Consider the following 22886-nt stretch of genomic DNA (forward strand, 5'->3'; position numbering starts at 1 on the left):
TTTTAGGTCTGTGCAGACCTGAGCATCGAGCAACAACAGCAACAATAAAACACATTTGTGCAGATTCGCTTACATCCCGACAGCAGCGGCACGTTCAGATCATTGATTTACAGCAACTTGTACAGCTGCATCAATCTCACCCATGCATGTCTTCTTCTTTGTGGCAGTTTTTCCCGCTGCCATTCTTCTGGCTCTGGCACTGGAAGATAACATCCTTGTTTCTTAATCCTGCTTAAAGAGCCCCGATTGTCTTAGCTGTGTTTTCAACCAGGGGAACAGCTATCAATGTGCACCGGATCTTTGAGTCGCTGAGAAAAAACAAAATCACTAAAAATGCCACCCAATAGATAGAAATAATCATGTCAGGACCGAGTTGAACCACTCTCCATCCATCCCTTTTAATTCCTCCGGCCATCACGTGACGGCGCCGTGCTCCAGGATCTAAAGAGGGCATGTAATTTGTAACTTCGGGCCTCATAAATATAAATCGTCTTGACTTGATTGTATTAAGAAGAATTACAAGATCAAGAGCACAAGAGTAACCACACGGTGCGGTACCGCGGTGACGACCCGCGTTGCAGCGATCTCTGAGGTTCGGCGAAGGTTTTGTCGGATCAGACTGAAGACATATTTCTTGTGTTTTCCAACAACTTGAAGGTAATGGAGCCTCCACACCCAACCGGCGCCTGTGATGTAACAGATACATCTTGTACATTCTCTTTGTCTGCTTCTTTTAAAGCCGTATCAAACAGAATTAATCAAAAAGATACATTAAAAGGAAGCTCTGGGTTGTTTTTGCCTGTACAGTTTAGCGTGCTCGGTGATACGTGCTTGGCTGGATGCATATTAACAGCTCAGAAGATGCAAGAAGGACTGTCACTGCCGGGGCCCCTGAAAGCAGCCGCGCTTTTTTGTGTTTTAATGCATTTCCCGGTGGCTCCGCCGATATATCTGTTATACATGCTGTACCAGTGTGTGTCCTTGAGCACGCACACACGCAGGGAGGAGAGGGGAGGTGGTGCCGGCCACCGAGGGGGTGTGTGTGTTTATGTGTGTGTTTGCGGGTTGGGGGGGCCCGCAATTAAAAGGCAGCATGCAGTGTCCCACGAGGTGCTAATGCCCAGGATCAGCTGTTCTAATGTCATTCACATCCCCTCTGTTATTCAGCCGGCCCGTTTGATGTATGAATCCATCGGGGACTTCATCAGTAACCCCCCCCCAACCCACCCTCAATGCTACCACCACCACCACCACTTTTATAACCCCACCCTAACCTACCCAACCCCCTGTCGGCTCTACAACCCCTCCTCTTCTTCTTCCTCCTCCTCCTCCCTCCTCCCTCCTCCCTCCTCCTCCTCCTCGGCTTGCACAGAACCTCCCCTTCTGTGTCTGAATGCTTATGTTGGCTTTTATCGCGCTCAAAGTAAACAGAGTCGCGCCAGGGATAGTGAGAGAGCGAGAGAGAGAGAGAGAGAGAGGCACAGAGAGACAGCGAGAGAGAGAGAGAGAGAGAGAGAGAGTGCATTAGTGATAAAGGTGGAACATGCACATTGTCTGCGCACCGCTCGCCTCCCTGCTACATCTTCAATAGAGACACAAAAGCCAGCGAAAAGGGAAATTTAAAAAGCCAAGAAGAAGAAGAGGAGGCTGAAGAAAGGAAGTGATCCGAAGAGAGAGAGAGAGAGAGTGGGAGCAAGCGAGCCAGAGAGAGAGAGAGAGAGAGAGAGAGAGGAAGAAAGAGAGTAGAGCGAAAGGATCTCCCTGCTAAATGCGCAAAGCGTCCCGTCACCCCACGCTGAGCTCCATGGCCAACTCCGGCTGCCTGCTGCTCTCCGGCTCCGGGATGCTACCTCACTCGCTCCAGTGTCCCCCTGCGTTCCTCTACCTGCCCGAGGTAAGACTGAATGAAGCTCGCTTTTTTTGTCGCCCCTCGCTCACGCTCTCCTCTTTCCTCACCCCCTCCTCCTCCTCCTCTTCTCCTCTCTCCCCTCACGCTCTCTCCATCCGTGTGCCTTTTTTTTTTTTTTCCTCCATTCCTCCGTGCGCTCCTCGGCGGCACGTGATAGCATCGCGCTTCGCTTTGTGTTGTTACCCTGAGTACTTTCACCCCCCTGCTAACCCTTGACCCTCACCCTGCTTTTGAGGGGGGGAGAGAGGAGGTGAAGGGGTTCAGCTCTTTAAATCTATTCTTCGTGTCCTCCCCTCCTCCTCCCCTCCTCCTCCTCCTCCTCTCCTTTTCTTCTTCTTGATATTAAAGCAGTGAATTAGCGATCAGTGTGACGTGCAGTGTTTGTGTACAGTCGCTTCATGACTCACTGTGCTCGGAAATGTTTCCTCGGTCAGTTGTGTTGCTGCTCAGACTTCCTCATCACTTCTCTGCTGGAGGAGATAAGGGCTGTCCTTACGCTGAGCTGTGTGTTTTTAAAAATGAAAGATTCCTCCATAAATCATCTCGATGTCAACTTTCTCTGCAGCTTTTTTTTTTTTTTTGTGGGTTGAGAATTATGCACCTCGATTTTTATCTCCACGCTGTTCCTGAGTGGTGTTACCTAATCTGACCCCCAGCCTGGCTCTGCTCGACACAACTCACTGATTTTGATTTTTTTTTTTTCTGGAAACACATTTCAGTTTCCTAAAAATCTTGAAGTTGGAGCTGCGAGGCCTCTGGGATTAACACATGTAACATTAGTTTTATGATTTTGCGCTGGTATTTAAATAATTTGGAGGACTGTGTGTGTGCTGGGCTCCGGTCTGAGAGTCTGACAGCGTTTTAGTTTTGTAACGTGAAACAAAAACAAAACTCTCTCTCGAGTGATTACATCTTTACTTATCGCAGTTTTTTTTTGTCTTATCTTGAATTAAACATCTTGTTTTTACACGGTGAAAAGAAAATCCATAGATTTGTTTTAAAATATTCAGCCTCGCAAAATTACTCTAAACTTTCTTTTTATGTTTTATATCGTCTGGATTCATCACAGAGAGCTCTTCAATCTCTTTTACACCCCTTCATTTTTCTAATGGTGATCACCACCAAGTGACAGCACTTTGAATAATTATATATCTCCGCAAATTAACATTGATTTTCCCTCTTTTTTTTTATGTGTGTGTGTGCTCCTCCTTTTGGAAATTGATTCTGTCACTGATCCTCTTGTTTTGTGAAACCTGAAGACGGCAATTTTTTTTTTTTTTTTGTGAAGGGAGGTGAAAAAATCAACAACAAGGTGACTCTTAAGAGGCCGTACGCCTGTCGGTCTGCTGAATTATTCACGTGTGTTAATTCAGAGAGTTGGGGGGGGGGTTTGCAGTTAGTGCTGGGATGATAGCATGCGGGTGAGGCGGGTGAGGAGGGGGGCGAGGTGAGGCGGGGGGTCGAGCGTCCAATTCTGTTTTTACTACCAGCAGCATGTGTTGCAGTAAACAGTGTGTGTTACTGCAGTGATTGAGGGGAAATAGCGGTGCGCGATGGAAACTCCTGCTTTCTCATTTTGACTCCCACCCCCTCCCCCTTTCTCCCCCACCATCATGGTAATGGCCCTCACCCCCTCCCACCCATCTGTCCAGAGCGGGCACACCCCGCCAGGGATCTAGTGGGGGGGGAGGCATGTGGACAACCAGGTGCCACCAACACACACACACACACACACCGAAGAGGAGCCAAGGCCACAAACTCTCACTCTCGTGCAGAAATATAAAGCAGGAAAAGATTTGTGATGATTTTATTTTTCAGTTAATTAGATTTCGGGCTCGGTGTATGTAGTGGTGACAAATTGGAGGATAATCTATCACCTCAGGATGGTGGGAAAACATTTTTCAGATTAATTATTTTGCTGATTAAATTAAACTAAAGAGCACCTTAATCTTCAGATTCTGAACATTTTGATAGCTTATATTTCGATGACTGCTTTATTTCACATCTTAGATTTTTGTTTCACGTCAGGCTGTGAGGAGAAGCTTCCCTCCGAGCTGCTTCTCCACAAGTAAAGAAAAAAAAAAAATGTTAGCAACGTGAGTTTAGGTGGGTTTACCTTCCACTACATCCCCCGTTACATCCAAATCCTCAGGATGGCCAGTAAGCCTCTTGAGTGTGTGTGCATGTGTACCTGTCCACGTGTGTGTGTCGGTGTGTTTACGTCCACACGAGGTTCCTTTTAAAAAGTCCAAGACGGAGCTGAAACTGACACTTCCTGTGTGCTATTTTCATGAAACATCCCTTTCTGTTTCAAATCCCTTTAATGTATCAGCAGCTTTTGTTCTCTTTTCTCTTTTTTCTCTTTGCGGTAAATCCTCGCCCTGCAGCGCTGCGAGGGGAAACAACCCTCTGAATCACACTGTGGCCAGCTTCCCCCTCTCCTCCTCCCCCCTCCACCACCGCCATCCCTTTCCTCCCACATCACCCATCCTTCGTAGGATGCTGCCCCCGTTTCCCGCCTCCCCCCACACCACCGCCGCCGCCACCACCGCCACTCTCCAGCTCCCCCCCTCCTCCTCCTCCTGCCACAGTGCAGGGCTGCAGCGTCGGCTCGTGTAAGATGACAGCCAGAGAACAGAAGGGGAATAGATTGAGGTGATAGCCTCTGCCTCACAGTTTGTTTGCATTTCAAATAAGACACTGTATTAAGTTGGGCTCGGAACAGCTTTGCTTATTATGTGTGAACATGGCGCCGCATGATATCACAGGAAGACAGGAGTTTATTACATAAAAGATTAGCGAAGCATACCTTGCCTTTATTTGTGTGCAGCAGTGTTTGGGTGTGTGTTCCCAGGCAGTTTGCTTTGATGCTCTTTGTAGTCGGCTGCGGCGCGTATAAATCCCGGCTAAATGTTTGTTTTCATTAACACAAGGAGAGACTCCCTGCGGTGTGGTGGGAGAACTGTGGGCTTCTGATTACAAAAAAAAGTGGCGGTATCACAGCACCGCTGAAGGGCCGTCCCTCTTCTCGACAGGGAGAGAGTTTCTCCACCACACGGGGTGCCGGCTTCATCCTTCCGCAGGATGATGTCACTTTTCTCCTACCGTCAATTTGTATTGTAGTGGCTCATTTCATGAGTTATGGCGCTGGATATTGAGGGAGTTATGAATTACAGTGTGGTGAGGCTTTTACGGGATGCAATGCTCACCGCTGTAGGCCCGTATTAAAGTATAAATATATTTATGGTGCGAGCCGAAGCTGACGGGGTAGCTCAGGTTTGCTCATGGTAGTTAGTAGCTGTCTTCAGAGCCATAAAAACATGGCATCTCATGGATTTTCTATTTACCAGGCACTGGGTGGGCATATGGCAACGCTCGTAAATGTAACTCTATTATCTAAGACGATGCTGTTGGGTGGGAAGCAGGGCGTTAGTTATGTCTAAAGAGGAAAAAGCAGCAGTTGTTATTGTCTTGATGTCACATCTCTCTCTCCGTCGTTGCCTCGGACTTATCTCCAGATCTCCCGTTTTCTAAAATTGCCTCTCTTTGATTTGTAATTGGATTTTCTATCATGGCATTCCGCTGCGCTGATGTCTATTGTTATTGTTGCATCTATTGATTTCTTTTTTGTGGCTTCTTTGGTCGGGCCTGTTTTGAATTTCCCCCTTAACTGTACACGGCTTCGGTATCGTTCTAAATGGTTAGGTCACCGAGAGGAGGCGATCCTTTTTATGTTGGTGGATCCTGGGAGGAATTGCCCGGGCTCTCTGGTTTCAGCGGCCTCCTCCTCCTCCACCACCTCCTCCTCCTCCTCCTCCTCTTCCTACTCATGCTGATCTCTTTTCTACAACTGTACTGGGAACCGACTCCCTCCTTCCTCACACACACACACACACTGATACATCTGGTTAAAGGCGAGGGATGCAGAGCGGAGAGGACTGGGAATACTCGTGACACACTTCCCCCTCGGTTCAGGCCTTGATCCTGCCTCCCAAAGCGCTGCTATTCACGGGGACTTTAGATATCGAAGGATTCAGGTTGGCGGTCTCTCGGGGACGGACTAATGCGAGCCGCGCAGAGACGGCTCCTTCCTGGGGGATAATTATTGTAGGCCAAGCTGTACTATTGACAGCTGTAAATGGAGATGCTGTCTGTAACTGGGGAGGCCTAATAGGTTTTTGTCCCTACATGGGCTCTCGTTAGGCCGGTGTGGGTGCATCGGAGATGAGTTTGAGAAATGAGCCGCGGCCTCGCCGGGCTTCATATGGGACCGCCACCCCCACCACCTGACCTCTCGGGAGAAGGGTTAACATACAATAGTTGGTTCTGTTTCGATCCTCTGTTCGACTCTCACTGTTCATATCCTCCCTTCGTCTTTAGAGGCTGAGGTTGGTGATATCTTATAGTTCGTCTTATCGTCATCCAACCACATGAAAATCAACAGTGAACGTATCATGTAACAGGAAATGCTTGTATCGAAGCTGGAGCTGTAACGATGAGTCGATCAGAACATTAGTTCTGTTTTGGTAATCGATTCATCGCTTTTCAAGCAAAAATGTCAAACGTTTGTCGGTTCCAGCTTCTTTAACGTGAAGATTTGCTGCTTTTGTTTGTCATTTATGACCGTAAATGAAGAGTGTTTGGGTTTAAGAACTTACTTTTGGCTCCGATTAGCATTTTTCACTATTTTTATAACATTTTATCAACGATTGATCATTTAATCGTGAAAATAAACGATGTTCCCGCTCAGAATGCTTTCTATCGCTGCTCTTTAGAAGTAGACGATAACTCTGCACCTGAAAATTAACTGGATTATTTTTTTTTATCGATGAATTAAGATTATAAATAATCAGCAGTTACGGCCCTAATCGCAGCCCTGATAGATCGACTTCCTCTTGTGTCATCGAGCTCCAAAAAACACATCAATGAGCTACACTATAGTTTATTTTGACTCAATCCCACATACACCGTCCTGCTGCTGCTGCTGGAAATACTCACCAGAGCATCGAATGTGTAATAATCTGCAGCTGAAAATAGTCCCTGCTAATGCACCGTGTTGGAGAAGCGTCTGCTGCAACTCCAACAGGACCGGCTTATTAATGAAATTAGTCTTTTTTTACAAGCGATGGATTAGTGAGTTGTTTTTTTAAAGATTCAATAAAAACTAACGGGCGCAGACAGGAAGTCATTGAGAGACGGACTAACACGTCGTTGATTTTTGGGCTTTATGGTGAATTGTTAACAAAAAGCAGCTTCGCACTTGAAGCACTTGCAATTCAAAGCCAGACGTTGTGATTGAGGCGTTTGTTGCATCTGTTTTCACGAGCTATCCGACTCTCCTCTGTTGTGCTGTTATAGGTAAACGCTATATTTGAAATATTTCCATTATATCACAAAGCAGTGGCAGCTTTGTTGTTTTTCAGTCAATTTAGTCGAGCACATTTCACTCAGATTCAATCAGGCACAAATCAAAAAAACTTAAAACTCAATTTCATGGGCCCTGGAATATACCTCTCAATATGTTCTATGTTTTGGTGTGAAATCACTCAGAGTCTTTCTCTCGCCGCCGTTCAGCTGTTTTGTCCCTTAAACAGCTGATTCATAGCAGCATAACAAAGGCGGAGGGACTGATTGAAATGTTTTCTCACTTTTCTCTGGCCCGGAGGAGAATTGTAAATCACAGCTCAGTCGTTTATTTTGAAATTTCATTTGGTGTGTGAGCGAGTGCTGCCTTGTTCTTCACAGAGACTTCACAGTCGGGCTGACTTGTGTGTTTTTTGTTTTTTTTCTTAAGGCTACCCACCGTCTTACTCCACTAGACCTTTGTAAATGGAACAAAATTAAATTTGTTCCCTGTATAGAAGAATGGCACAAACAGTGCAATAGATTTACTCACCAACAAAGCCTTTCCACCGGGGGTCTGGCTGTATTTTTAATGCGAGCGTCCACATTTGAGCTTACACATGTAGGAAATTCTTGTCATCTGTAGGTGGAGGCTCGCAGGGCTTTGCATGCACGCTGCTGTGCACTGCATCAATAAATGTGTATTTACATTTTGCCAATAATGCTAAATATCCTCCAGTCATTAATGTTGAGCGTTAGCCTGTAGTGCTCCTGTCTATATCCTGGACCTACAGTGCCAGTGAATTAGCATTCACAGTGCTGCGGATGCTAATATACTCCACTTCTGGTTAAAAAACAAAGCTGCAGTTGCAGATGTCCTCACCTCACAATAATTACCGAGCTTGTTTTTTTTTTTTTTTCGAAGGTGGCAAATTTATAATGAAGCTTTTAATTAACGTGAGCGTCAAACAATTACTGCTGGGGAGAGAAATATGACACCGCAGGAGATATTTTCTGTGTTACCTGTTTATCTGCAGGGCTGGGAATCATGTGTAGTTAGTGGCGACGATGTGAAGCCTCGTCTCAAACTTTAACCCTCACAGCTCCAGGCAGCTTGTGGGCATTTATTTATTTTGTTGCTGTCATATTTTTAGTGAAAAACAATGGTCCTGCACCTCTTTGGAAACAGCACAATCATGGCTAACAAAGGGAGAACTCGTGTGTTTTCTGCAGCAACGTTTGATGAAATAACTCGATTATAAGCTTAGACTTGGTTACTGTCCCTGACCTAATCAATCATAGTACCTTGTCACTTCAAGGACCGTCGGAAATGTTAAAGTCCTGTTTACATTTGTAGAAATAAGGGCGAAGTACAGGGCGTTACAAACCCTCTTGCTGCCTCCATGCGATGTTGGCAAACTGTTATATGATACAAATTCTTGTCTTTGAATGATTTTCAACATAAAAGTCCCAAAGTGGTTGTTTCTTGATGGTCGCACCCTCTTTGTTTTTCATAAAATCGACATCAGCAGACAACGTTTGTTTGTATATTAGGATGGAAAGGCTTTGTAATTTGTACACAACTAGAAAACACTTTGGAAATGGTGCAGAAAATACATTTCAGTAGATTTAGACTCATTTCAACGAAGTTTTCAAAACATCGTTCACGGCCGGACGGTCGCAGCAGATGATGCTCTGTCACTTTAAACGACAGAAAAGCTACAAATAACTCGTGTTTTTTTAGATGAGTTCAAAGTGAGTACTTGCATTGGAGAGGCACGACATATCAATGACATCTTTTTTTGCATTTAAGACTTTATTTAACTGAAGTAAATGCAGCTGGACATTAACTTTAGGTGTTGCATCATTTACAGTTGAAAATTTGGTGACTTTATAAAAGAAAACCTGCCGTTTTGGGGCGACAGTTAAATGTTTCTGCAGCTGTACGACAACTTCGAACAAGCAAATCACCTGAAATTGATCTGATTTAAATCAGGAACCTGCAGATCACAGCTTACAAAACTGACCAGGTATTTGTTGGCATGATGTTAAACACACACTTTTGTTTAGCGCTACAAAGATATTCAGATTGGAATCAGATTACTTCACGAGGGTCAGATAAAGGCTGCTGATTTCAGAGGGCGGTTGACACTCACTCTTGTCAAATCTGCATTGCGGTGGCCTTCTTTTCCCACCCCAGCGTTTTTAATACAGCTCAGGAATGTGCGCTCTGTTTTAGAAATCTCTGCTGCTCAGTTCGCTTCAGCGCTCCTTCAGGCCAAACGGAGACCGTGAGCGAGTACAGGGACTGGACGAGAGAGGAGGGGGGGGAGACAAGACACACGACACAACACCTCCCTGTCTTTACACTGCGGGAGCTCTCACTACATCACACACACTTCTACACACACTCTCATACAGTTACAGGAGGATAAAGACGGGAGGATCACCTCGCAGTGGAACCGATTGTGTGCTTTCTCTTTTTTTCCCCGAGAATATAATGTGTCCCGAGGTTTTTCTATTTCTGCAAATGGCACGCTAAAATGCTCAAGCAGCCAGACCAGCTTGAGTCCAATTATTTCTTTACTGCAGTATCTTAGCCAGCTGTGATTAGTATGTTTATAATGTAGTGTCACTCTCATACTGTCCTTCAAGCATTCTCCTCTCGGTGGGATCCTCTCAAATGAGACGTATTACCCTGTGTGCTGAGTTAACAGAGTGGCCGTACAAGTGAAAGCAGAAAAAAAAAAAAAAAGAAGAAGCTATCACAAGCCATTAAAAGCACTGCACCTTTTTATCACCAGCGGCTTAATGGCAGTGGTGAACAGCAAAGCATTATTACCGCTTCTCCTTGTGCTCCTGCAAGCCTGATTTCTCCACTGCCAGAAGACACGCTGCTGCTGCTGCTGCTGCTGCTGCTGACAAATAGATCTCCAGGCAAACGCTGAAATTTTGTTTTTCAAAAGGTCGTTATCTGTCTTCATCGGAGCAGCAGGCGCGTTGCATGGGAACCAAGTTTGAGGGAATTATTTCTCATATCAAACGGGCCTAAGAAGTTTCCTTTATCCTCCTCGTTTTTTTGATCTCATTATTTTTGTTTTTTTTAACGGATGCATCGGTACAGAGTGTTTGACTACCGAGAGGCACCCCGGGTCACCCGCCGACGAAGATCAATATTTGAACTATGCTGTTGTGGGTCAGCATGTACGGGTGTATAAAATTAAATGGGGCTTGAAATTGATTTCAAGTTCTCCTTGAAAAAGTCTACAGGTATTGGGAAATGAAACCACGAGGAGCAGTGCCGCAGAGGGGAGATGACCTCCACCCAGGCAGATTCATAATTGTTTTTGTTTCTCCAAATTAAATGAGCCCTTTTATTATTATTATTATTTCTATATTGCAGAGCTGGGGGTCCGAAATTGCCAGTTATGGCACGTTCGTTTTTAGAGACCTAAAGTAATATAAAGTAATGGCCATGATTCTCCACTGGCTACTCCCTTTAACACTATGAAACAAATGATTATGGGATGGACTTGAAAATAAAGAACGGGGCCTTCGTTTTGCTTAATCTGAGCTCTGCGCTGCTCGAACAGCAGGAGACATAAAAAACGAGCAAAAAGCTCAAACTTTGTTTTTCCCTTCTCCTCACGGGCAACCACACAGGTACCCCACTGATTACTCTGCTTCTCCTGTAATCGGTAAGAAAGAAGAGAAGCTCATATAATTTAGCCCTCCTCCTCCTCCTCCTCCTCCTCCTCCTCCTCCTCCTCCTCTTCCTCCTCATTTTTCCTCTCCTCAGATGGAGAGTCTAAATATCACTGCTTTTTTCTCGCAGCACTTTGTTAGTGGAGCACGCCTCTGTGTTTTTCTAAAATCATCTATCAAGGTGAGATCTGTGGGAAAGAGCAGCGCCTCGGGCTTCCTCTCCGTGTGCTTATGAGGTTTTATTAGGTCCCACAGGACCACTGCTTTGGTGTGTGTTAAAAACAAATGGAACTTACAAATTACAGATTACAGCCTCCGCAGGCGCGCGCACCCGCCTCCGAGTGTGTGTCGGTGTGTGTGCGGAGACAGGTGCAAGTGTGGCCAGTTGATGAAGGTTCGTGTGTGTGTGTGTGTGTGTGTGTGTGTGTGTGTGTGTGTGTGGAGAGAGAGGTGGTGCAAGCCGCCCCACATGAATGTGTTTATGTCCGCAGCTGCTGGAGGAGTGCTGCATTAGTGATGATGGCGGAGGGGTGGGTGGAGGAGGAGGTCCAGGAGGCATCGTTTACCAGGTTGATGATATTCAGTCTTAAAGGGTCTGTTCACCCAAATTACACAAAGATAAATAAATTCACACTTCACTGCCCTTCAGTGGTATGATGTCTGCCGGAAAAATTATATTTATATAGGGTGTACTTACAGCTGTGAATACGTTTTGAAATGTGTCTCGTGTTTCCTGCTTTTCTTATCAACGTAAAGTGGAAACATAAATCACAAATTGTTCACACTTAACGCACCTGCACAACATTCACTGACAACACGTTTAATATGTTTTTTCCTGCAATATCAGCTCCTGGCAAAACTAAAAGCAGAGTTAATGCAGGACGCAGAAAAAAAAAACCACTTGATCTGTCGTGTTAAAGACCTCCGTATGAATCTGAACACTGGGAAAAGATCATTCATGCAGCAAAACACGTTTGAAGAACTATAAATTTAAATGTTAGAGAACAGGCTCCGTGTCCACGCAGATATCTTTAGTTTTATTTGGCAGTTTAAGAAACGTCAGCGTTGCAACTTTTTAAGTGCAGTCCCTGTGAAAACTGTTGACACTGAGTTATCCAGAGGAACAAACACATTATGAAGTCCTTAAAAGCTGCTTTACAACATGAATTAGACTGTATGAGTAATAATAAAAGCATCATAAACACGTGTTGTTATTTTTAATAAGTGCATAATAAGGATAGACCAATATGTTGTTGTAGGCCAGTAACTGATATCTGATACAGTTGCAGTAAAAATACAAATCTTAGTGTCAAAATTTAGAGTAGTGTTTCCATTTTCTTCCACTCCACTACATTTATGTGATACTTAGTTACTTTGCAGATGCAGATTATGCAGTGTTGATGGGCTGTAACTTGTAAAACAGTTACTGGTGATCAGGAAAAAGCTGAATATCTGCCCTGATAATCGATCTATCCCCAGTGAATAATAAAGGAATGATCAACCTTAATAAGACATTGTTCTCATTTTAGATCTGGAAGCTGAAAAAAAACATAGTTACCTCTCAAGTAATGTAAAATAAAGTTTGGATTTATCTCAATAAAGCAACAATAAAGCTTAGTGAAGGTTTAACAGTGACGTAATAGACAGTTATACATACATGTTTACAGTTTACATTTAATAATGTAAATAAAAGCTGTATAAGTTATTACAGTTGTTTATCGTAGCTTTGCAAACACATTTATTGAGTTTCTCGTTACTTGGGAACACTTGATATTACGGTCCTTTTAGTAAGCGTTAATTATTCGATAATAAGTCCTAATAAACTGCTTATTAACATTAGTAAAACTATCACAGCATCATAAACACAAACTATTGTTAGATTATTAGATAAACAGTTTATAGACTTCTTACAATCGTTTATAATAATGTTTCGGACATATTTATTCAGTCTATCTAACATATCTTACCCATTGTCATTGTTAAACCTTTTCTTAGCTTTTTGTTGCTTTATTTAGATTAATACATACTTGATTTTGCATTTATTACCAGTTAAAGTCTCACAGTCTTATTATATATATCATAATAAAAACAAAAATGCGTGTGATGCCATAATTAACGCTTATATAACCTTATTAATGTTAATAAACATCTTATCAGGACATAGTAAGGGTTATTACAGGGACCTTAACGTACTGATGTCACTGGACAGACGTGATGAAGTATTTATTTTCCTCATTTTTCAGTAATTTGAGCAACACAAATTAAAGCAGAACCATCTGCACGGTGCTCCTGCTGGAGATACTGCGAGAGGTGAGTAAGAAATTGAGCTTTTCTTCCCCTTAATTTGGGTGAAGCGACCCTTTAAACCGTAACACGTTGTCAGGGCTCAACAGGGATGAGGATTTTCAATTGCCCACTCCTCCTATTCATCCCCCTTCCTTCTAATTTAATGACTCAGAATTGTAACTCCAACATTGTTATCATTCAGCAATAGCGAGTAATGAATAGCAATTAACGTTTTCAAAGGAGGGAGTAAAGCTTGAGAGACGTCGCTTTTCACCCAGAAATGTTGAAACAGCGCAGTCGTGGGAGATACTGTCATGTAGAGAAAGGGGCCTAATTTATCCGTCCAGCTGTTTTTGGTAAATAACTTTTTTTTTTGCCTTCTTCTTCTTCTTCTTCTTCCTGTCACACAGACTGCTATCAGCGCAAACACAAGTAATCATTCTAATATCCAACACGTTCTGGCTTCCTTCAATAAACTGTAATAAACTGTAATAAATTACTCCGCACATTTTTGTCCAATGATTGCTCTTTCTGGTGCCGGGAGAGGAAGTGCTAATTAACTGGATATGAATGAAATTCTAGGGCAGCGTGGTATCAACGGCAGGGAGACAAATGCGATTTAGTTCTGTCGCGAGCGAGTGGAAAATTGCTGTGTAAATAGGAGGTTGTTGCGGCAGAGCGTTTTTCTGTGTGCTTACATTTCATGGGTGAGAATCCAATCTCACAGGGCAGCATGTGCGGACTGCCCTCTCTGATACACTCCACCGTCCTCCACCTACTCTATGATAGCGCTCTAAAAGCTCCCCCAAATCTCTTCACACACACTCTTCTCACATACACTCCCACTGACACAGAGAAACACAAACACATATTTCAAAAGGTAAAAAAAAAAAAAAAAAGCCATTGTCGAGGCTGAGGAGCCGCGCCAGCTGAGGTAAAGATGTGAGCGAGCGTATGCCTGGCAATTTGACTCATCTTCCAATTCGCCAAATTCCCCTGACACTTGATTTCACGCAACATAAACAGAGCAAATTCTAATTGTCACACTTGTCCCTCTCCTCTACTCTACTTTTGCATATTCTTTGGTCGCCTCTACCCGGATGTAGTGGGTAATTGAGTCAGAAAAAACAAGACCACCGCCTCCTCATCCAGCCTGTTTCACTTGCTCCCCCCCCCCCTTCTCGCCTCTTCTTCTCGCTGTTTCATCTGTAGCTGTAGTGGCCGTTTTTTTTTTTTTTTTTTTTATCTATGGGTTTGGGCAGTTTTGGAGAGAATTACGGTGACAGAGCCATGGAAATGATAGGCCGGCAGTGACATATCTCTGCCTCATAAATTCTACATTGCTCAAGATAATTTACGAGGGAGGTTTGTGTGCGTAAGACAGACAGTGCTCCGTGGTATCCATCCACTCCACAGCCCCTCCGTTCACTTCAGCCCCGCAAGTGCAGTCGATTTATCGAATCTGAATTTATTTTCACATTCATTTCTTTCATTCCCAAAGCATCACTTTGAATGATTATGATAATTTCTCTCACCCTTTATTTTATTTTATTTTTTCTTGCTCAGAATGTGCCTGGGTATTATTTGTTCTGTCAGGATTATTACAGATAAAAGAGCAAACTAATAGATCTTGTGCAGGCGCGTCTACTACTTTACAACTGAGGAGCCTTCGCGATTAGGTATTCTGCCATCAGCAAAGGTCATCAGCTCCCCTGATTGTGCTGTACGAGCGCGAGGCCAGGCCAAAAGGCAAGACGGCTCCGACATTGGTAATCATTCTTCATGCATATTTCTGTTTGAGGAGAGGTTAGCAGATGTACTAAACTCGAAGACTAGCCTCGCATCCCTGCAAGAAATATATATATAAAAAAAAAAAACAGCATCTCGGGATGAGTTGCTGAGGTCAGTTCTTTCCATGCATTACTACAGTAAAGACTTTTCTCCGAAAGTTTCAAACACATTGATATTGCTCCTGAAGGGAGAATTGGATTTTTCTTTACTTATTTTTCTTACTTATTTCGTTTGCATTGTTCGTGTTCTCTCTCTCTCGCTCTGTATACACCGTCTCTCTGGTTTTTTTTTTGACAAGGTCTGAATTCACTCTTCTATGTTACAAGCTGATTCAATGAGCAGAGTATGACTGCAGCCCTAGGGCAATAGAAGTTTACAACTCAGTTAGCACCGGGCTGTGTGTCTCTATCCAGTTAGGTTTTTAGGCCGTTCTTTTTGGTTGCAACATTGCCTCTAGTCTCTCCTCCCTGCAAGGCCTTTTCTCAATAACACCGTCGCACTTCCACCATTTACAAAATGGATGTCTTCGCAGGGAGAAAGTCCCCCTAAGGGACCGAGAATAAAGTCCGGTGGGTGCAGTGCAGTGCAGTGTGTACCCTGGTGGCTCTCAAGAATCACTCACTTGATCTTCATGCAAGACGCTCGTTCGGGGAGGTGGGAGCTGCTCGTCAGCCGCGTGTTTGTGTTTGAGGAATACTCTAAAGGTTTTCCAATCACTGCCAGTATTCCCAACACGACTCTGATGTCAGCGCACCTGCTTATTGCTGTGGCATACCTGTGTAGTTTTAACTAGACAGGATGCACAATGGAAGCAGACAAGGCTCTTTCACAGGGGAGTTAATCTAATCTACTCCCACTCAACTTGGACATTGGCTGTCACTGACACGCCGGCGTCGTCTCCAATAAAACAGGTGAAGGCAGAGCACGTCGGCTGCGGCTCTGCAGGTAACTGGGGCTGGCACTCTGCTGGGCTTTCATGTTAACCCTCTCCGGGCTCCCTCCCATCATTATACATGAGCGCTCATTCTCGATTTAGGCCGCTCTTCCAATCAAGTTATTTTTGCTGTCGTCTCAGAGAAGCAACCGTGATGCCACTGACAGGATCGGTTTCCAAAAATATTCATAAACTCGTGGCTGCATTGTTTTGTCAGGTGTTTGGGGATTTAAAAAGGCAGATTTTAACATACCTTCTCTTTCTACTCTCCTCTCTCACTGTCTGTGTTGGTGTGTGTGTGTGTGTGTGTGTGTGTATGTGTGTGTGTGTGTGTGTGAGTGTATGCATCATGTGCGCACAGGTGACGAGTCAGTAATTCAAGTGCTCAGCAGCAGGTTATTTCCTCTGAACCGGGGCCCTTATTTAATGGTAATTGTAGCAATTAGCATGTGAATGAGGTAAGAATTGGATAATAGAACTAAGATAAATATTGATGTTAATTCACATTGGAGGAGTGGTGTGTGTGTGTGTGTGTGTGTGTGTGTGTGAGTGTGTGTGTGTGTGTGTGTGTGTGTGTGTGTGTCGGGGTGGTGGCGTGGGGGGTACAAGTTCCTGTAAATTCATCCTGAACTCTTATTTGCATGCATTAACGCGGGGCAATTACCACCTCAAAAAAACATCAATGTGCTGCTGACGTTAAAAATAAATCAAATGCTCTTCGAAGGCGACTATATCACATCAGGAGAAAATGGATCCGAGGCCCCCGCAGAGGTGTTTTCAACTTTTCCTCCCTCGGCCTTATTTACTTTGGTGTCTCAACCAGTAACCAGCTGCTGGAAGGTTAAATGACATCCATCAGCTGTCAGACAGCTGACCTGGGGATGAGGCTTTTCATTTTGACTTTGTAATAACTGCAGCTTCACTCACAAAATGAGACGGATGACCTTGCGAGGGCCGTACCGTAGGCTCCCCCAAAGCTCTCTCAGTGCAGGTTTATAACAGGTGATGGGACTGTGTCATTTTCCCCACTGAGACGTGGCGGTGGTTCTCTCGTTGGAGGGGCGAAGGGAAGGGAGAGGCGATTTGGCTTGTAGAAAGAGACGCCGGCTCGCTTCTGACGACTGGTGGCTCACAAAGAAGAAGTGACCCAGGATAGATGATGCTGGGAGGTAGCTGGGGGTTCTTGGTGGGCTGCTGCAACTGAGCAGTTGTTGATGTGGAAGTAAAAAACAGTCTCCCGAAGGCGCCTGCCATCTGGACATCGGCCCGTGTCTGCAAATCAGCAATGTGCATCCGATGGGCCATCTCTACCCCCCCCCCGCACACGCTCGTACGAAACATTACGATCGTACGCCCGCTCGAAAATATACGCCAACATTCACATCAGCCACCCCCGTCCTCTCACACCCCCCCCCCTTCCATCCTCCCCCTGTCTGCTGTTTTTGAAAGAAAAATGTGAGAGAAGAAAAAAGTGAGGGAAAGAGTGCAGTGCCAGGGGCGGGCGGTGGAGAAAACCTCATTTCTTCCGGCGTGCTGCAGCGAGTGGGTTATTGAGGTGGCTGTAATTTGATAAGGAGAGGAAACTCAATGGACTGTGAGCAAGTCAGCAGTTTGAGCCCAGTCACATTTCTGATGTGATGTGGAGGTGGCGGTGGTGATAGTGAAAGGGAGGGATGGAGGGGGGGGAGGTGGAGCTGGAGAGGAAGTGAGGGAGACAAAAAGGGGATTGCGGAAGAGAGGAGAGCGGGGTTCCCTGATACCGTCGGCCTTTTCCTCTCCTCCTCCATGAGAACAGAGAGGAAAAAGAGGAGCACTTATCCTCCCCAGGTCCGATTGTCTCTCGGACGCAGCCAGAGGCGCATTCCCAGGCAGATGGCCCATATACATCGGCCTGATCACTTCTAATCTGGAGATCTCCCCACAGAGCGCCGCCGAACCCTCCCCCGTTCTATTTCAAACGCTCACGCCTTTATCCCTACCTTTTTCTCTCCGTGCTCTGAATTTCCACCCTCCTCACAAAGTCACTTTTTGTTGTTGTGGCTGTTTCTCGCTCGCTAGATAAGAGACACAAGTGTGATCAGCGGAACCTTTGAAGTTCCCATAAATAATCGGGCAGCGTGGCCCACTCCGGAGCCCTCAGCTTCCAGTTCAGATCAAAGATTAGCCTCACGTCGGCCCCAGCCCTGGAATAAAGCACTTTATTGGATTCCAAAAGCTGGGCAAGCAGGCCCCATTCTCTCTCACCGCGGGTCCCTCGTCAGACACAAGGCCCGAAGACTTTCACACGCAGCCTATCGAGCTGTTTGTACTCCCAGGATCCACAAGAAAGAGAAAACAAGAAAGCCTGAACAATGCTGACTTTTTAATCAACACCACGTTCAGAGGCAATCAGCAACCAAGGCCTGATGTCTGAGAAATCTCTTTGTGGAAAAAAATGGGACGGGGGGATTTTTGAAGTTACTGTTAAACAGGCTGTAAAATGCTCCCTCAGACCTGCAGGGCATTTGGATCTGGCGAGCCAATGCAGGCAGTCGGGGCTGTTCACACATGAGCAGGCTCTCTCATCTGGCTGAGGGCGAAGTCAATCTGGGGCCCGGTGTTTGAGAATGGCAGCCCACCATTCAAAAAGGTCGGCACTGGCCTTCTCTGGCTCGTGGTCACACATCTATCTGGGTACGTCGCTGTACTACACTCCAGGTTAGAAAAACCGGCCCGAGCCGATTCTCCAATGCCCGACTAAAATGAACGCCGCCAGCATTTAGATGTCTGAAGAACTAAAGGGTAGGCTGGTCTGTTGTTAGCTGGTTAAAGACAGGGCTCACTGAGCCTTTTGTGAGGGATGAAAAACGATGTCCCTGTGCATGCAAGACTGCTCTGAGGAAGAAACGGCTGATGAGGGTGGGGGGTTGCAGCTCCTCTAAACCCTTCGGAGGAGCAGAATTATCTTCCCTTTATGTTCCTCCCACTCGCCACCGTTCAAAAAGTCTCCTGTACCACTCAACACCAAGAGTTACTGTGAAGACTTTACAGGTCTACAGGAGCATCAACAACACTGTGTAAAACATTAACAGGCCTGTTTAATATCCCCATCCTCCGTCGCTACAGCTCTCCTAACATTGCACATTTTTGACAATAGGTAATACTCAAATCTCTCTTCCAGAGCCTAAATCCCCATAAAAACACATCTCATCGTGGCAGCTGTATTCTCTGGGGATTTGATGTTCGTGTCATGAAAAGCCATACTGTGCAAGCACACTGGAAGCGCCCACGCACAGATTAGGCTGGTCATACCAGCTCGCTCTCCATTTTTACATTTTTTTTTTTTATTTTTTTTTTTCCTTTTTGAATTATACTTGGTAAACAGCTGAGATTGTACCAAGGGGAGGGATTTTATGAGCAGTAGAGAATATAATGACAATAATAAAGATACAAAAAAAACAACATCATCACTGCAGGATGGAAATTGTTTCAACCTGAGATCCCTTTTTCAAAAGGTGCAGCGTATAGAGAGGGAAGGCTGACCGAGCCAAAGACGAGATGAAAAATAATTCTGTCAGCAGACACTTTCTCCCTACATCACCCCATTGCACTCCTAATTGATAAATGATGTTCATTCATTTCATCAAGGTCAGCGTACAATTAAAACATTCATGATTTATCAGCCAACGAACAGAAACCAAAATCAGCAGGGATCGCAGGCAACAAACCTTGATGTTTGATGACTTCAACACACCGACACACACTCACACGCTCACACACACACTCACACACACACACACACACACACACTGTAGAGGGGTGTGACCTGAGCAGCTCACTGGGGATATCAAATAACTCTCAGGTCCAGAGTGACACTCGGGCTCCTGCTGCTCCCAAGTGTGTGGAGGTGATGAGTTATCAGACACACAGGATACATCTCCACCTCACAGCTCTGATGTTTCTGTCTATGTTAATGTTTGTGTTTGTGCTGCTGATAGAAGATATTACTTCCTGAAAACGACAAAATTAGGTGAACAACACTTGTATTTTTACTTGATAATCTTAAGATTGGGCTGGGCAACATGGTATAAAATTAAATCACAATATTTTTTGGTTTTATCGAGTTACACGACACATCTTGATATTTTGAAATCTCTCCACTGTTCATACTTTTAGAAAACAATTTAAATAATTAGATTTTTGATAAATAATCATCAGTAATGTGGATATAATGACTGAACGGGTAAAGGCACGTATTGGAGCTGCTACGATGAATCGATTGGTTGTGAACTATATAATATTTTCTGGTTTCTTTCCTCCTCTCTGACAGAAAACTGATTATCTTTGGGTTGTGTACCAAACTTAAAGACATTTAAGGACATCCTCTTAGGTTTTAGGAAACACTAATCAACATTTTTTACCCATTTTCTGACATTTTACAGACCAGACAACTAATTACCAACAGATAAATCGACAATGAAAATAATAAAAGATGCACAATTTCTATTTTGTCTTGCTTTTGTCCTGTTTCAATCTCTTCATCTATCACTAAACAACTGCTGCAAGCTGCTGTAATGAGTGAATTTCCCCAGTGAGAGATCAATCCTACCACCATCCCCTTTTCTTCAGCCAATAAGATAACCGATAATTTCGTATTCTTGTATTTTTAAAAGAAGTTCACAACCTGCAGTTTCTGTAAAAAGAAGCTTTGACGGCCACTCACGACGGCGATGACGTGTCTGGCTCTGTGATCTACACTTTGTGGCTCAGCAAACCCAAGTGGCTTCGTATTAACGGCTCTATTTATTGCCGATAATTTCATTTATGGGCTTAAAATTTACTGTTTTGATATCTATCATGCATCACTAAAAACAGTCGTTAGTTGCAGCCTCAGCAAGTATTAGAACCAGTCATCATCATCACTTTACTGTACTGCGGCCTTTAAAACCAGGAAAACACGACACCTATGACACAGAGGTATGAAAATAATGATACAACGTGGACGTATGTGTTTGATTTCTCTGCACTAGATTCTGTTACCGTCACCGAAATTATTTAAGAAATAAATTAACATAACATTCTCACATTAGTCGCACATTCCTGGCACGTTTTCTCCCCCTTTTTTCCACACAAGCCAGATAACTACCATATCCTAATCTCAGAAATTAAAAGCAGCATATGTGCCTCATGATAATCTGCGAGATAAAGCGGGACCAATCTCCAGTATGACATTAAATTAAACATACGGGCCGCTGCAGTCGTGCTACACGCCTCTTGTGCTCGTGCTTTTTTGGTGAATTTCCAGTTTCAGAATCTGCATTACCTTTGCATATGAATTAAAAAGGTCATTACAAAGTCTCCTTTTTGATGTCTGAGTGATAAATAATATATATAAGCTTTTGCAAGATATGCTCTTTCAAGTTCTATCAGCGGATCTTTTCTTAATATATGCGCTACATTACTGTGCATGCACACCCTTTGGTGCACATCCCCCCATGCATACTCTAGATGTATGTTAATGACTTTAATGGGCTGTTCTGTTTCCATTTAATCAGAATCTAAGTTCTGGGATACAGCTGTGTGTTCAGCGGTGTCGAGGCATCGTGTTCAGGCCCAGCTGAACGCTGCTGCTGCTGCTGCTGCTGCTGCCTGATTCAAACCCGCGCTCCCAGCCTCCCCGAGACTGTCCGAGACGAATGCTTGATTGCACTCTGCCAGTGTGTGTGTGTGTGTGTGTGTGTGTGTGTGTGTGTGTGTGTGGAGAGCGGGGGGAGGTGTCAGGTGAAGTTTAATGTTCTTAAGAGAGAAATCTCAGTGTGAGAGAATGAAATATGAGAAGCATGCTTGATGTGTGGCGACTGCAGTCTTACAGTTTTCACCTCAGATGCTTTTTGCCTCCTCGCTGCTTCAGTGCAGACCCGATAATGGGGCGGCTTGCGGAGCCTCTCCAGCCACCTTCCTCCCATGTATGCTATGGGTTTTTATGGGCTGAAAAAGGGAACAAAGGAGATAAACAGGAATGCATCTGGCTGATTTTTCCTTATCAACTATAATGAGTTGCCTCACATTTCAGCGTTCGCTTCGGGTCTTCTCCTCTCCTGCCTACTCTCTATCCTCCCTGTGGTGTTTCTTTGGCATTCCCTCCCCACTCCAGAGCAGCCCATCTAACTGAACCTGATACTGAGATTTGTGCGGCTAATTCCCTGCACTCACACGGCTCAGTGTGGTGTCATAATTGGCACACCATTGATTTATGTCTCCTCTTACAGCGCCCTGAATGGCTGATGAGTCGAGCTTCCTGTCATAATAGGCCTTGTCCAGGCCTCTTGCCGCTCGGCTGCTCACCACACTCCTTCCTGTCCTCCGCTATTTGTTGTGGCTGAAACGCAGCTGAAACTATGTTAATTTCCTTTTTACACGGGGACAACACGGGACAAGTGCTCACATTTTACCTTGTAGCTAATAACATTCTGTACATTTCCAATCATTAACGGGCTCTGAGACCACACTGTTCAGACTCTGTTAGCCTGTAATCACATTGCAGTTGTGTAGTAATGCGATGCAAGACTCTAGCAGAGGTTAATGGCTTGAGTGTGTTGTTTTGTTCATTTAAAAGTGAGACAGTCTTTATCAGGCTGACCCATGTTAGGTCCAGAGAGGGATTTTGAAGCACGCTCTCTTTCTCATATGGGCAACCAGCGGGGGACTGTGGCTCCTGCTGGGAGTTGGGCTCTCCCCGGGGACTGCTGTAATCTCGTTGTCCCACAGTGGGGAATGAAGAGAGGAGGTGGAGAAGGGGGCTGCAGCCCTGGGGAGTCCCAGCCTCCGCTGAGAGCACTTTCTCCATCTTCCCACCTTACTCTGCGCTGCCAAAATGCTAAAAGTAAGCAGTAAAGATGCTCTAGTCATCACAACCGCTCCCTTGCAAGCTCTGCCTTC

At 44.7% G+C, this 22886-nt stretch overlaps 1 protein-coding gene across 11 annotated transcripts in view; it reads left to right on the forward strand.

Annotated features, from left to right (window-relative positions):
- LOC311268360 (RNA binding protein fox-1 homolog 3-like) overlaps positions 1 to 22886 on the forward strand; it is a gene marked incomplete at its 3' end in the record, with an annotated part of 442215 nt that overhangs the window by 339932 nt on the left and 79397 nt on the right. The window contains exon 1 of one of the 11 annotated variants that reach the window (XM_084371967.1): positions 1535 to 1894. The exons of 9 other annotated variants lie outside the window; for them this stretch is intronic. In XM_084371967.1, coding sequence (XP_084228093.1) covers positions 1769 to 1894 — 126 coding nt within the window. In that variant the 5' untranslated portion in view covers positions 1535 to 1768. Of the gene's footprint in view, positions 1 to 1534; positions 1895 to 22886 lie in introns of those variants that run through there. One more of the 11 variants, XM_084371975.1, reaches the window with a different exon arrangement.

This window comes from Pagrus pagrus (genome assembly GCF_965226575.1).
Source record: "Pagrus pagrus genome assembly, chromosome: 13".
Taxonomy (NCBI): domain Eukaryota; kingdom Metazoa; phylum Chordata; class Actinopteri; order Spariformes; family Sparidae; genus Pagrus; species Pagrus pagrus.